General features: G+C 48.2%; 1 protein-coding gene across 11 annotated transcripts in view; it reads right to left on the reverse strand.

Moving 5' to 3' along the window:
* The window catches only part of CELF4 (CUGBP Elav-like family member 4), a 912,878-nt gene that overhangs the window by 93,406 nt on the left and 804,164 nt on the right, over positions 1 to 15,308 (reverse strand). For all 11 annotated transcript variants that reach the window (XR_007245022.1, XM_048503051.1, XM_048503048.1 and 8 more), the window contains exon 6: positions 787 to 930. Coding sequence is in view for 10 of the 11 variants with exons in the window: in XM_048503051.1 (XP_048359008.1) it covers positions 787 to 930 (144 nt within the window). In the remaining variant the exon portion in view is untranslated. The remainder of the gene's footprint in view (positions 1 to 786; positions 931 to 15,308) is intronic.

Here is a 15,308-nt window from a genome sequence, read left to right on the forward strand (position 1 = left end):
AAGAGGAGGAGAAGAAGGAGAAGAAGAGGAGGAGGAGAAGAAGAGGAGGAGGAGGAGAAGAAGAAGAAGAAGATGATGAAGAAGAAGAGGAGGAGGAGAAGAAGAGGAGAAGAAGGAGGAGGAGGAGGAGAAGAAGAGGAGGAGGAGGAGAAGAAGAGGAGGAGAAAAGAGGAGGAGAAGAAGAAGAGGAGGAGGAGAAAAAGAAGAGGAGGAGGAGGAGAAGGAGAGGAAGAAGACAAAGAAGAAGTGGAGGAGGAGAAGAAGAAGAAGAAGAAGAAGAGGAGGAGGAGAAGAAGAAAAAGAGGAGGAGGAGGAGGAGGAGAAGAGGAGGAGGAGGAGGAGGAGAAGAGGAGGAGGAGAAGAAGAAGAAGGAGGAGGAGGAGGAGGAGGAGGAGGAGGAGGAGAAGAAGAGGAGGAGGAGAAGAAGAAGAGGAGAGGAGAGGAGGAGGAGAAATTTGGATTTATATCTGATAGATAGATAGATAGATAGATAGATAGATAGATAGATAGATAGATAGATAGATAGATAGATAGATAGATAGATAGATAGATAGATAGATAGATAGATAGATAGATAGATAGATGAAATATTAGTACCTGGACACCGTCAAATATGTAATTCCCCACGATGGCAATTGGAAGTGGCAGTGCCCAGAAAGACTTAATGACCACAGGTAAGGCTCACAGGTCCTTCCGCTTGCTTTAGTCATGCTCTGGATATGTGCGTGTGCTACGAACAAGTTGACCCACTCCCTTCAGCCCTCCCCGAGCCTTTTCTACACTTACTGCCTGTGCATATGCGCCGTATGCTCCAAACTGGATCGCCATGGGGTTGAACATGCCCATCTGCCCGGCCATTTGCTGCATGCGCCTCATGGTGCGCTCCTTATCCGTGTCGGCAAACTTGACCACCAGGCTCGACGATGCCCCCTGCAGGAAGGGAAAGGAAAAAGAAAACAAGGTGGAATGAGGGCATCTGTCGGGTGGGGAGGGGAAGAAGGCTTTGGACGTGGCTGAAATGAGAAGCAGACCCAGGTTACGGTTTCTGTTCCTCGTCTTGCCTGGATGTTTTGCTCTGTGCACATTAAACGTCTGAACCTACTAAGACCTGTGTGTGGACTCTCCTTGGCTCCTGAGGGCCTGTCTATGATTAGGAATTTTCCAGCCACGAGTGGACAATCATGGGTTAAACCACCAACACCCCTTCAGTCTTTCCAGATTCTCCCTCCAGCTTTGCGATAGGATCAATATTTACAGTCTGTCCTCCCACATCTCACGTTGCACCCGGCCGGACCTGGCACCCGCACCCAAAACAGCCCATGGCCCGCTCGGAATGCCAAGCTCCAAATCCAGGCCCCTCCGTTGTACCTGTTGCTTCGGGTACCGAGTTCGAATTCAGCATGGGGCCCTGCGAACCCTTGAGTGCAGCCCTGTAAGTGTACTTTTGTGTCGCTGATGGCCAGCACACTGTCGCTGATCAGGAAGGGCTCGGAGCCAGCTGACCACCTGCTTTAGATGTGAACGATAGCCTCTCGTAATAAGGCTTCAAAAGGTGTGGGCTTAGCATGCTAAAGAAGCCCATTCATCCTTCCTGCCACACAAAAAGGTTTTGTAATCAGAATAGCGTCCGCTGGATTACTAAGCACGCTCCAGGAGGAAGTGGATTTTACTGGGGATGAGTCTCCTGGTCTCTCTTTCTCTCTCTCGCTTGGACCTGTCACTCTGTCTCACTCTAATAAATCTATAACCCACTCGAACAACGCAGCACAGAAATGAGGCTCTGTCCAGGGACACAAAAGGCTAGATGGGCTGTTCAGAGAAAGGAAGGGGGGAAAGATCCACTCTGCTCTTCAGCCAGCTCTTTGAATCACGCTCCGAAGCAAAACTATTCTTTAATAGCGTCCTCTGTTCTTCCCTCGCCCAAAGCGCACGGCTTGGGTATCGATCCTTCCCTCCCCGCCCCAAACAGTGCTCTTAATTACACTTCATTGACAAATGAATATTTTTAATGCATACATTTCCTGGTAATTATCACCAGACCCGGTCCTTAATGAGATCTTGCGATTCGCTTAATTAATCCTGGACTAAGAGGCTGTTTGGGAACCGGATCTAACAATCTCAACCGATCTGCAGAAATGTCGGAGGCCGAGGATGTCTAAAGCAAGTGAAGTCGAGGGGCGACTGGGGAGAAACGGAGAACTTCTTGATGGCTTCTTTCTTGGGCACTGCTGCCAAGCAGCCAAAGAGCCCTTTTGGGTTGGGCAGATATTGGCAACAAAAACGGGTCATTACAAGGGAATGCTAGATGTTTGGCTCCAAAGTAGTTCCACTGTTTGCAGATATAGGATTGTATTCCATGATTCTGAGTAAAAGACAGTCTTAGGGCGTTTCCCCACTTGCCACGACCCCCCTATGCCGCGCGCTGCTCTCAGCGCGCATCATTTCTGGCGTGCACCTGGGCTTCCTCACGCGGGGTCATCAAAAGGGACCGTTTGGAAGAGCGCCAGGAATGACGTGCACTGAGGGGGCGCGACAGCGGTAGCGTTGGGGCGGCTGCGTTGTTGCTGCCCCTGTAGTGGGGAGTGCCGGGGGACCCCGCGCTACTTGCCTACAGCAGCGCGCAGCTACTGGTAACTGGGGAAACGCCCTTAAGAATAAAGCGTAATAATGTCACACGTTAATTTAACTGGGGTACTGGTTGCCAATACAGTTTGTCCATGCCATGGTCACCTCTAGATTGGACTACTGTAACTAGCTCTACGCCATCTGGTCACCTTTGTGATGCAGGACGGGGAAGCGGCTGTCACAGGGCAGCAAACGGCAAGCCCCAGAAGCCCGTGCGCTCCTGTGGCCGGGTGCACGGGAGGCTGCCGCACTGCCTTGCACCCCCAAGGCAGTGCAGCAGCCTCCCAAAAATCGGGACAATTTGTAGAACCCGCGGGACAAATTGTCCAAAGGTGTGATGGTCCCGCCAAAAGCGGGACGGCTGGTCAGCCTACTCTATGCGGGCTTACCTTTAGCCATGATCCGGAAACTGAAACTCATGCAAAATGCAGCAGCCCGACTCCTTTCGGAGACAACATCCAGGGACCGGATTACGCCTGTCCTGTATCAGCTACACTGGCTGCCAATCGAGTACCGGGTCATGTTTAAAGTTCTGGTTTTAACCTTTAAAGCCGCTCATGGCCTTGGACCTGCATATCTAAGGCACTGTCTCTCCCTGTATCACTCCTCTAGGACCCTCCGCTCTTTGGAGGTGGACCTGCTGGTGATCCCCGGCCCCAAAGCGGTCCGGCTGGCCTCTACAAGGGCCAGGTCTTTTACAGTCCTGGCCCCTACCTGGTGGAACAGGCTCCCAGGTGAGATCAGGGCCCTGCGGGACATACAGAGTTTCCGCAGGGTTGGTAAAATGGACCTGTTCTGCCAGGCATTTGGCCAGCCGGGGTAACGTCGATATCCTGCTATGTAATAAACATCTGGCACGTGAAAGAGAAGAAGAAGAAGAGGAGTTTGGATTTATATCCCCCCTTTCTCTCCTGTAGGAGACTCAAGGGGGCTTACAATCTCCTTGCCCTTCCCCCCTCACAATAAACACCCTGTGAGGTGGGTGGGGCTGAGAGAGCTCCGAGAAGCTGTGACTAGCCCAAGGTCACCCAGCTGGCATGTATGGGAGTGTACAGGCTACAGGGGGAGGGGTGGGAGTTGAAGCCATCCGCCATTTATATGTGGTTCTTTTAATTATGGGCAGTGATTGTTTTAACTGATTTTAATGTATGATTGATGTTGGACACTGCCCTGAGCACTTCAGGGAAGGGGGGGGTATATAAATTCAAAAAATAAATAAACAAAAATAAATAATAGAGAACACCCATTTCAAATGGGTAAGGTGAGATGATATTGCCCGATCTCGTCAGATTTTTGAAGATACCCAGCATCGTTCCTTGGCTGGGAGACCAAGGAAGGGTCTGCAGAGAAAGATGATGGCAAACCATCTCTGCTTCTCGTTTACCTTCAAAGCCCCTGGTTGGGGTCACCGTAAGCCAGCTGCAACTTGGCAGCATTTTACATGCCCATGTTTCAAAATGGACCAAGAAGTAGAAGAGGGTTTTTTTTTTTAATATCCTGTTTTTCTCTGCCACAAGGAATCTTAAAATGGTTGTTGTGTGCTTTCCAGGCTGTGGGGGCGTGGTCTGGTAGATCCAGAGGTGGGATCCAGCAGGTTCTCACAGGTTCCCGAGAGTAGGTTACTAATTATTAGTGTGTGCCGAGAGGGGGTGACTAATGGGTGATTTTGCCACGTGATTTTTGCCTTAGTTACGCCCCTCCTCTCAGCAGTAGCGCGTAGAACTGGAAGCAGTCTAGCAGGAGGTACACCGGCGTGCGTGGCAGCCTGCGCCTGCGTGCATTCGTTTCCCGCCCAAGGATCGGCGCAGCGGCTGCGTCCTTGCCACAGCCCCTCCCAGGAATGCCCCGCCCCTGGAATGCCCAGCCACACCCCCTTGTGGCCCGCCCAGCCCCATTGGCACTACGCCACAGTTTGAATCTCACCACTATGGGAACCTGTTACTAAAATTTTTGGATCCCACCACTGGGTAGATCATGGCCACACAGCCCGGAAAGCTCATGACAACCAGTTGAGTCCGGCTGTGAAAGCCTTCGACAATACAATCTCAAAGTGGCTGACAATCACCTTCCCTTATCCGCCCCACCCCCCCACAGGTATCTTCTGAAATAGGCGGGGTGGAGAGAGTTTGGAGGGAAGTGTGACTGACCCAGTGTTACCCAACAGACTTTGTGTGGAGAAGTGGGGACTCAAACCTGGCGCTCGAGATTCTAGCCGCTCTCTTAACAGGAAGACAGATTCCACCTAAACATTAGGAAGAACTTCCTGATTGTCAGGGCTGATCGACAGAGGGATTCACTGCCTCGGAGGGTGGTGGATTCTCGTTCTTTGGAGGTGTTTTTAAACAGAGGCTGGACGGCCATCCGTCAGGAGTGCTCTGATTGCGTGTTCCTGCATGGCACTGCAGTGTTGGGTGGCTCACCAGCAGTAGTGCCTGTGTCAGGGATGCTACGGACTCTCTGCTACCTGTGTGTTGGAGGACAAGCCTCCATTCATATTCTGGAGGCGGTCAGGGTGCGGATTTAGGACAGAGGCCCCTTCTGCACATACACTTTCAGGCCCCTTCCGCACACGCAGAATAATGCGTTTTCAAACCACTTTCACCGCTGTTACCAAGTGGGTTTTGCCATTCCGCACAGCTTCAAAGAGCACTGAAAGCAGTTCGAAAGTGCATTATTCTGCATGTGCGGAATGAGCCTCAATCCTCTTTCAATGCACTTTGCAGGGGGATTTCACTGTGCGGAATAGCAAAATCCACTTGCAAACCGTTGTGAAAGTGGATTCAAAGTGCATTACCCTGCATGTGCAGAAGGGCCCCAAAAGTTACCATTTCAGAGGAGGATTGATGGTCTATGGAAAAACGAATCCCCCTTCCTTTGAAACTAATAATCATTGATCTCTGTTTTTCGGCTTGCACTCAGGTTGCATGAAGGCTCTTAGCCCACCTAGATAGACCTCACTTTGCCACACTGACCTACCAGCTTGACTACTGCAGTACACCCGACATAGGGCTGCCCTTGAAGACACTTTGGGCATTTCAAGTGATTCAGACTACGATTACCTTATGGGACTCCCTTTACCTTTTACTTAACCTGAATGTCAAAGGCCCCTTCCGCACTTGCAGAATAATGCACTTTCAATCCACTTTCAATGCATATTGCAGCTATGCGGAATAGCAAAATCCACTTGCAAACAATTGTGAAAGTGGATTGAAAGTGCATTATTCTGCATGTGCGGAAGGCGCTGGACTGCCAAATCAAGGTGAACGCTTTCATTGACTCCAAACACTCCCGACTGAGACATCCGAACGGGACCAAGTCTCCTTTTAAAACACTCCAGACTGAGACGGCCAGCTGGAATTAAGTCTCCTTTTCAGTCTTTGCCTCGTAGCAGGGCAGGAAAAGCTGGAGCCGATCAAATTCCCATTGCTCTCACCCTGGCAGGCTGGCTGAATGTAACTCCTTCCCCGACAATCCATCGCGCCCCTTCGTCGGGCGGACTCAGCGTTCTCGAGGCCGGGACCAGGAGGGGAGGATAAAAATGGAGGCAGAATTGGCCCCTGCGCCACGCTCACTTTGTAATGCCTAATGAGAGACCTCGGTGGGGAAAAAACTAATTTCCTAGCCTGTCTCGAGGTGTGAAATAAAGTTCTTCTTGAAAATGAGAGCTTGACAGGTCACTGGCGAAATTTCATATTCACAGCAAAATAAAATATCCATCCATTGATATTTCATTAAAAGCCATGAAAACAAATCTGCCCACCCTCCTAACCCCCCCCCCCTCCTTGCCCTAGTTTTTCTCCCAGGAGCATCAGCTATGTGGAACGCGCGACCCTCCGGAACACGAACTGCGCGTAAACTTTATGGAAGGAGTAAGGCTGCGGTGAGATGGCAGGTAAATCGTGTTCTCTTTAGGAGAACAATAGTTGTCGGAAGGGGGCAAAAAGCCCCCCCCCCCGCGCGCTTGCAAGAGCAATTGCCTTGTGAAGTTAAAGACTGTATATTGCAAAATAAATAGGTCCCGAAGGATTACAAGCTAGGAGGCCGGCCTTGTTCCTGCCAAGGAATTCACAAAGGACTCCAATACCTCTGAATTAGGGTTGTTCGTACTTATGACGTTTCCTTTCTTTCTTGGTCACAAGATTTCATGTTTTTCCTTCCTGAACTGCAATTGATGAAAATAATCCTGTTTGCCGTCTGCCTAGCATAATTTGAGCAAGAAAGAATGTGTTCCCACGCAGGGGTATTTACAAACTGATCCTATGTAACCGGTTTAGCAAGATCATGTGTTAGTCAGTGGTATAGGACACGATCCTGCACAGGCAGCTGAGACAGCCTATAACCATGGTGGCGAACCTTTGGCATAGCCAATTGGCAGGGGCAGATGGGAATTGTAGTCCATAACATCTGGAGTGCCAAAGGTTTGCCACCACTGGCCTATAACTATGTCAAGACCCTGTTACTATTTCAGCTCTTCCCTGGTTCTTGCTCTGAAACTTTGGAGTGGGGCAGGAGTTAGTGGCAACATGGGAACCCCCTAGTTTGATTCCTCCTGCTTTAGGCATGCGGCAACTACTACTACTACTACTACTACTACTACTTCTTCTTCTTCTTCTTCTTCTTCTTCTTCTTCTTCTTCTTCTTCTTCTTCTTCTTCTTCTTCTTCTTCTTCTTCTTCTTCTTCTTCTTCTTCTTCTTCTTCTTCTTCTTCTTCTTCGTCGCTGACCATCGAGGGTGGGGAAATTACAAGATACTACTGGCGGCCAGCTCAGTTACATTTTCAATTGAACACGCCGTCAAATTTTGAGCATCTTTTTAGCCCTGACAGGATTTCGCAGAACATAGTTTGAAACTCGTGAGCTGGGCAGTCAGCTGTTAGGGTGGGTTTGATCCAGTCTGTTTAGCTACCGAAAGAGTATCTGTTGCACTCAAAAAGGACAAGGTATGATAGTTTCTTCTACCCGAAGACAGATCTCTCACAGCTGTTTTAGGAGGATCCGAGAAAGAAACTCTTTATTCCACCGTTCTGCGCCCCGAGAACTAAATTCACCCGGTGACTTCCCCCGCGACTTCACTCCGCTTTGGATTCGGTTCCTAACGAAGCAGAAGGGGAAGTTGAATATAAGACAGCAGGAGAGGTTGCCCAAGGACTGTGAATTTCCGTCATCTGCGAGAAAAGTTGGATCTTTACAGAGGGAAGAAAAATCAGAGCTGCTCGACAGAATTCCCCCTGTCGAGTTGGAAGAAGCAACCTTCTCAAAACATTGCTTGGGGCTTGCCAATTGGCAGATAAGACTGATCAAGATTCTGTAAGTGTAGGCTTGATGACGGGGGAAGAGCCAGGGAGAAGGCAAGACACTGTTGAGGTCAAGAAGTTCAGAATAGCTTTTGTTCTGGTGTTCAGTCAAGGAAGGGAGGTCAAGGTAGGAACCCATCGGAGAGGTTCACAGCGAACAACTGGAAGGCTGTTCGGTTGCATATTTAAGCGACTTGCAGTGGAAAAGGTTTATGGACACATGGACATAGTATATCCAATATGTAGAAAGAGACAGTAAAAACAGAATTATTCAAAATTACGTACAATAATAAAATTGAAATGATTTTGAGAATGTTACGAAACTAGAATAGCTCGTAAAGGAATAAAGACATACCTTCATGTTGTATAATTATATATCAGATAAGGGAGGAATCACGGGGAAGCCCAAACCAAGCACAAAAGGGGTAGGTGAAATATTTAGGGAAAACCAAGCACAAAAGGGGTAGGTGAAATAGTCAGAGAAAATCAATAATAGTACAAGTATAAACAAAGGGTAAGTTAGAATAAGAACATAAGAGTGAAATAAAGGGAATGATACTAGGGGTAAAGGACTGCGGAAATAAGGAAGGGGATTAGTGATAAGAGATTAAATGTTATAGAAAATAGGCTGAAATTGGTAAGGGTGGAGAGAAGGTATAGATCAGGGGTCTTCAAACTATGGCCCTCCAGATGTTCATGGACTACAATTCCCATCAGCCCCTGCCAGCATGGCCAAGTGATAGGGCTCATGGGAATTGTAGTCTATGAACATCTGGAGGGCCGTAGTTTGAAGACCCCTGGTATAGATGATAAGGGGGACAGGGTATATTTTAAGAGGGGGTATATTTGAGGGGTAATTTCGAATGTCCACGGTGATTTATTGTCGAATTAGTAGGGTGTAATGTATAATGTGCAATGCGATGTGGGATTTGTTTGTGTTTGAATGTTTATTATTAGAATGTCTAATATGTAATGTTTAATGTAATAATGTAATAATAAAACTTTTTGTTAAAAAAAAGAAGAAGTTCAGAAAGGCTTTTGTTCTGGTGTTCGGTCAAGGAAGGGAGGTCAAGGTAGGAACCCATCGGAGAGGTTCAAAGCGAACAACTGGAAGGCTGTTCGGTTGCATATTGCAGCGAATGTGTCCTGGATTTCTCACTTCGGATTCTTTCTAGCAGGCGGAATGTACCAAGACGTGGGAATACAATATGCTAATAAATAAATAAATAACAAATTCTGCAACCAGCATTAAATATGCAAACTCACAGCACATCCCAAACTGTGAGCGAGTTTGCAAATAGTCTGAGCTGAGATGCCGTCGGTAAAGAAGTGTGTTTTTCCCCCTCTTGTAGCCTGACCAGGCCTGGCGAGTTATGATAAGCCATGCCTTAGGGAGAACACCTGTGCTCCAGGTGGAGAGGTGCCGTAAATGCAACAGGTTCGCTGAATATCTGAAGGCAATAGCGTTGCTTTATGCTTGTCGTGAATTGTGCGGGGAGAGGGTTCAAGTTCCCAGCAGTGAGCGCACTGCCAACGTGCAGTTTCGTGTGCTCTTGCTTTCTTGTTTCCCTGCAGACGGTGCTACTTATGCATGGGGTCGAAAATGTTGACAGAGAGAAATTTTTCTCTCTTTCTCACAATACTAGAACCAGGGGGCATCCATTGAAAATGCTGGGGGGAAGAATTAGGACCAATCAAAGGAAACCTTCACGCAACATGTGATTGGTGTTTGGAATATGCTGCCCCAGGTGGTGGTGATGGCCACTAACCTGGATAGCTTTAAAAGGGGCTTGGACAGATTTATGGAGGAGAAGTCGATTTATGGCTACCAATTTTGATCCTCCTTGATCTGAGATTGCAAATGCCTTAGCAGACCAGGTGCTCGGGAGCAGCAGCAGCAGCAGCAGCAGCAGAAGGCCATTGCTTTCACCTCCTGCACGTGAGCTCCCAAAGGCACCTGGTGGGCCACTGCGAGTAGCAGAGAGCTGGACTAGATGGACTCTGGTCTGATCCAGCTGGCTTGTTCTTATGTTCTTATGTTCTTACTTCAGAATAAACAACCAGGTGCCCCAAAGCAAACAGCATGCCCAACGAACACCCCACCAAGTCTCCTTCTTATTTATTGGTTGAAGTGTTGATTGCCATTCAGAGAACCCCAAGGTAGCTAGTTAGCTAGCCGCCTGCAAGACTAAGGTCTTAGCTGGCTTTCTGGCCAGGCTGACCCTAGAATCGTAGAATCATAGACTTGGGAGAGACCACCAGGGCCATCATGTCCAACCCCCTGACATGCAGGAACACACAATCAAAGCACTCCCGACAGATGGCCATCCAGCCTCTCTTTCAAAACCTCCAAAGAAGGAGACTCCACCACCCTCCATGGGAGTGCATTTCACTGTCGAACAGCCCATACTATCAGGAAGTTTAGGTGGTGTTTAGGTGGAATCTCTTTTCCTGCACCTTGAACCCATGACTCCTGGCCCTGGTCTCTGGAGTTGCAGAAAACAAGCTTGCTCCCTCACCAACATGACATCCCTTCATATATCTAAACATGGCTATCATGTCATCGCTTAACCTTCTCTTCTCCAAACTAAGCATATTCAGCTCCTCAAGTCTCTCCTCGTAGGGCACGGATTCCAGACCTTTGATGATTTTTGTTGCCCTTTTCTCAACCCGTCCCAGCCTGTGCTGCTGCTGCATCATCATCATCATCATCATCATCATCATCATCATCATCATCATCATCTTCTTCTTCTTCTTCTTCTTCTTCTTCTTCTTCTTCTTCTTCTTCACCACCTTGCTTCCATGGCTTCCGAGTACGGCTGATTCAGTTTTCTTCCTCCCTTCCAAGTGATAAAGGGACGCGATAGCACCGATTAGTTCTCTTCTTTCGCCTTCAGCAAGGCTGTGAGGCCTGCCATTGGCGGTCCCCCACTTATCCCATTTGGAGGTAATAGCTTCTGCCGAGGCAAAAGACTTTGAAGGAGAGCGGAGAGAAAACAGAGAGAGGTGCGGAAAGAATTAGAAAGAGAGAGAGAGAGAGATGCCTGCACGGTCCCCTTGGGCCTCTTAGCTGTCCTGCCAGATGCCGGCACCATAACCGAGATGTGACTAGAGAGGAAAAGTAGCTCAGACGAGGGCTTTATGCCCCAAAAGGCCGCCTTCAATGCCGGGATGATACATACCCCCTGTCAAGCGGCCGGGCTGCCGAGCTTTCTATTCCGGGGTTTTGAAACATCTGATTTATTGGTTCATTTATGGAACAAGGGGGGAGGGGAGGGGGGGGGAGAAGAGACAAAGTTGTCCGGGGGATTAGCAAAAACTCACACACACAGAGGAAGATAAAGGGCATCGTTGTGATGTAAGGTCAGGCCCGTAGCAAGAAAACCTTCGGGGGGGGGGAGACGGGGGGGCGAGTGAGTCCAGTGGTGTTCAGCCCATCACTATTTATTTTCTTTAGTATTTATTTATCTGGGCTTTGTTCTTCGGCAGTTTTATACTTGGGGCTCCAGGTGTGTCCGTAGCATAAAGCAACGCGATTGAACGGCGTGAGGGGGTCTAATAAGCGACGCGGTGGATCTAGGATTCCAAAAATTAGGAAGCTGCAGAGAAGTTTCAGAAGTCCTCTGTCACCGCTCCCCCCCGGCCCCCCTGCTTTTTTTAATGAGGACACTTCAGTCCTGGAAACTGCTAATTCTGTTCTGGCCGCTTGCATACAGAATTCACATTTGGGAGATTTATGGTAGAGCCGGCACCTTTTTCACCTACGCGCCTTTCTTTTATTATTTAGAGAATTAAATTTACACTTGAAAGATGGGGGAGGGGTTTCACACCAGTCCTGGTGCTGATTGGAGGGGCAGGGCCAATGATTGATGGGGCACCCACTCTCTTCGCACCACCATGGCTACAGGCCTACGTAAGGTGCTAATAAGGTTGCCGGGTTCCCTGTGGCCAGGGCGGGGATGGGTGGGGGGGGGAGGTTGCCAGCACCAGTTTGGGGAATTCCTGGGGAACTGGGGATGGAGCCTCTGAGGTAGAGACCTGTGGGGTACAATGCTATAGTGTCCACCCTCCATTTTCTTCAGGGGTGCTGAACTTGGTAGTCTGAAGATGAAATTTACTGCTTTTACTAATAAGTGATTTTGTATCATTATCATCATCATCAGCAGCAGCAGCAGCATGGTGTAGTGGTTAAGGGCAGGTGCACTCTAATCTGGAGAACTGGGGTCGATTCCCCGCTCTGCCACTTGAGCTGTGGAGGCTTATCTGGGGAACCAGGTTAGCTTGTGCAGCACACCCCAGCACACGGGTTACCTTGGGCTAGTCACAGTTCTTCGGAGCTCTCTCAGCCCCACCCACCTCACAGGGTGTTTGTTGGGAGGAGGGGAAAGGGAAAGGAGATTGTAAACCACCTTGAGTGTCCTTACAGGAACGAAAGGGGGGATATAAATCCAAACTCCTCCTCCTCTTCCTCCTCCTCCTCCTCCTCCTCCATCATCATCATCACCACCACAGTTTGGATTTATACCCTGCTTTATGGACTATAGATGATGGGAACTGTAGTCCATAACATCTGGAGGGCCGCAAGTTTGACACCTGTGCTCTAGGGCATAATACCCGACTGAAGTCCGTCCCCAAACCCAGCTCTCTTCCGGCTCCACAGCAAAATCTCCAGGAATTCCCCGACTCAGAATTGGCAACTTGTATCACATGCCGTTGGAACTGCCGGCTTCCTTCCTTCTTAACACTTCTCAGAGCTCATGATGCAGAAACCAGGAATGTGTGTGTGTGTTGGAAGGAAGGGTGTGTGGGGGGGGAGAAACTATTTTTAAACCGGACGTGGCTCTCGAAGAAAGAGTGTCCACGAAAGCTAGGATTCAAAGGACCGTCAGATTGGAACCGTCACAACAACAGTTCTGGGTTTTGTAGCTTCTGCTTTTCTCGGGACCTGTGTCATGGCCCTGTAATATGTCAGCTGGGGCCCCGACATATTTCTCTCACGGGTCACTCTTAGAGGGCAGCCTTGGGAACTGTTGGCTCTGGTTCGAGCTCGTGCCAGCCTCTCTCTTATATCACTTGTTAACAGTTTTTACAACTGGGAGCAGGGCAGGTTTGGGGTGCCTGTTTCTCACTGTCCGAGGAACGTGTGTGAGGGTATCTTCTCACCCAAGAGTGGAGAAGGGAGCATGTGGGAATGACCAGGAGAAATGGGTTCAAGGTGAAGGAAAAGAGATTCCACCTAAACATTAGGAAAAACTTCCTGACAGTGGAATGCACTACCTCGGAGTGTGGTGGAATGCACTACCTCGGAGTTTGAAAGTTTGTTTGTTTGTTTGTTTGTTTGTTTATTAGACTTTTATACCGCCCTATCCGGGGCTCCGGGTGGTGTACAACATATAAATATAATACAATATAGAATAGCTAAAACCTTTAAAAGCAGCGATAAAACCATGAAAACTAACTCTAATAAATATGTAATAAATACTAGTAAAAATATGAGTGGCGTCCAGCATTCTATTTTCAAAGTCCTCTCCCCAAAAGGGAGGGATGGCGAGTCCTGTTGGATGACAGACGGCCCAGATGTCAGGGACCAAAGGAAGGGGGGGCACCATCAGCGGCCGGTTCCTCCGAAGGCCCGACTGATCGAAGAGGCCGTACAGGGACATATGGGGTGATGCGGTCTCAAAGATACATGGTCCCAGGCTGCGTAAGGCCTTAAAGGTCAACACCAACACCTTGAAGGTGTTTGACAGTGGAATGCACTACCTCGGAGTGTGGTGGAGTCTCCTTCTTTGGAGGTTTTTTTTAAAGAGAAGCTGGATGGCCATCTGTCAGGAGTGCTTCGATTATGTGTTCCTGCATTGCCGGGGTTCATCTTGATGGCCCTTGGGGGTCTCTTCCAACTCTATGATTATATTATTCTATGTGTGGGATATAATGCTTCTCCTATTTTATTGCATTCTGTTCTGACAATAAGAACTGGCATCCTCTTTTAAAGTTTGTGAATAAGAGTAGAAGGAATGTAAAAGCATAATAAATTATCGCAGCATTTGATTTAATCATTATATAGTTAATATAATAAGATGTGTGTTATTTTTTATTTAAAAACTTAAAGAATTTAAGAAATATGCTGGATTTTGATGAGGAATAAGAAAACCTGATGGATTTTAAGCAGAGGTGGGATCCACCAGGTTCTCACAGGTTCCCTAGAGTAGGTTACTAAGTATTTGTGTGTGCTGAGAGGGGGTTACTAATGGGTGATTTTGCCGTGTGATTTTTGCCTTAGTGACGCCCCTCCTCTCAGCAGTAGCGCGCAGAACTTGAAGCAGTCTAGCAGGAGGTGCACCGGCGTGCGTGGCAGCCTGCGCCTGCGTGCATTTGTTTCCCGCCCAAGGACCGGCGCAGCGGCTGCGTCCTTGCCACAGCCCTGCCAAGGAATGCCCCGCCCCTGGAATGCCGACCACGCCCCCATCGTGCCCCGCCCAGCCCCATTGGCACTATGCCACAGTTTGAATTCCACCACCTTGGGAACCTGTTACTAAAATTTTTGGAAACCACCACTGATTTTAAGGTTAGCAGGGAATAATAATTAAGATTATCGAAAACAATTGGAATCTTCTATTTATGAAAGTGTTGTCTTTCTATAAGTTTCTTAACTTAAATGAGATAACTGTAATTGTGATTTACTCCATGTATGTTGTTCCGTAACTGCTTAGTCTGTAATGTTTGTGTTTTTTCTGTTTGTCTTTTTTTTTGCTTAAAGAAGTTCACTTTTTGAAATTAAAAAAGAAGTCGTCAACCTTCCCGTGCTTGTCATCAATAGAGAATTCTGCTTTCAAAGTACTGATCTGTTTATCGGACAAATCTGGGGTTGTGACAACAAGGCAGAGCCTTCTATCTGCAGAAGGTTCGCGAGTCTCTTTGCTTGGGATATTTTTGTGTGTCTGTGTGTGCAAAACCTCAGTGGGAGGATGACAGAAGAGAGTAGGAAAAGTTTCTCCTGCAGATGCAACAATCCAATTTGAAACAGATCCCTTCTGGTGGGAGGGGGGGGCGCGACTAGGTCTGCTCTGTTCCTGTTAATTTTCACAGCGCAGCTGTCAGCGGGTCTGTAAATAATTGTCCACCAAAAGCCAACACTTCCCGTCCACACATCAACTGTTCAATTAACAGAAGAAGGATATATAAAAGTGTGCCACAGCCTTTGATGCTTCCTCGCAATTTATGAAAGTGTACACAAATCTAATTACAAGCCCCACTGCTTTTCATTTACATGCGGGCTTCTTGGGTTCGGCGCTGTTTACATCAAAAGAAGCGTTCAGGGAAAAAAAATCAGGGCCAATCGACAGTATCGCAGCCCTGCCCACGATGACCAAGGACAGCTGCCCCACTC

Source organism: Sphaerodactylus townsendi, linkage group LG07 (genome assembly GCF_021028975.2).
Source record: "Sphaerodactylus townsendi isolate TG3544 linkage group LG07, MPM_Stown_v2.3, whole genome shotgun sequence".
Classification (NCBI taxonomy): Eukaryota; Metazoa; Chordata; class Lepidosauria; order Squamata; family Sphaerodactylidae; genus Sphaerodactylus; species Sphaerodactylus townsendi.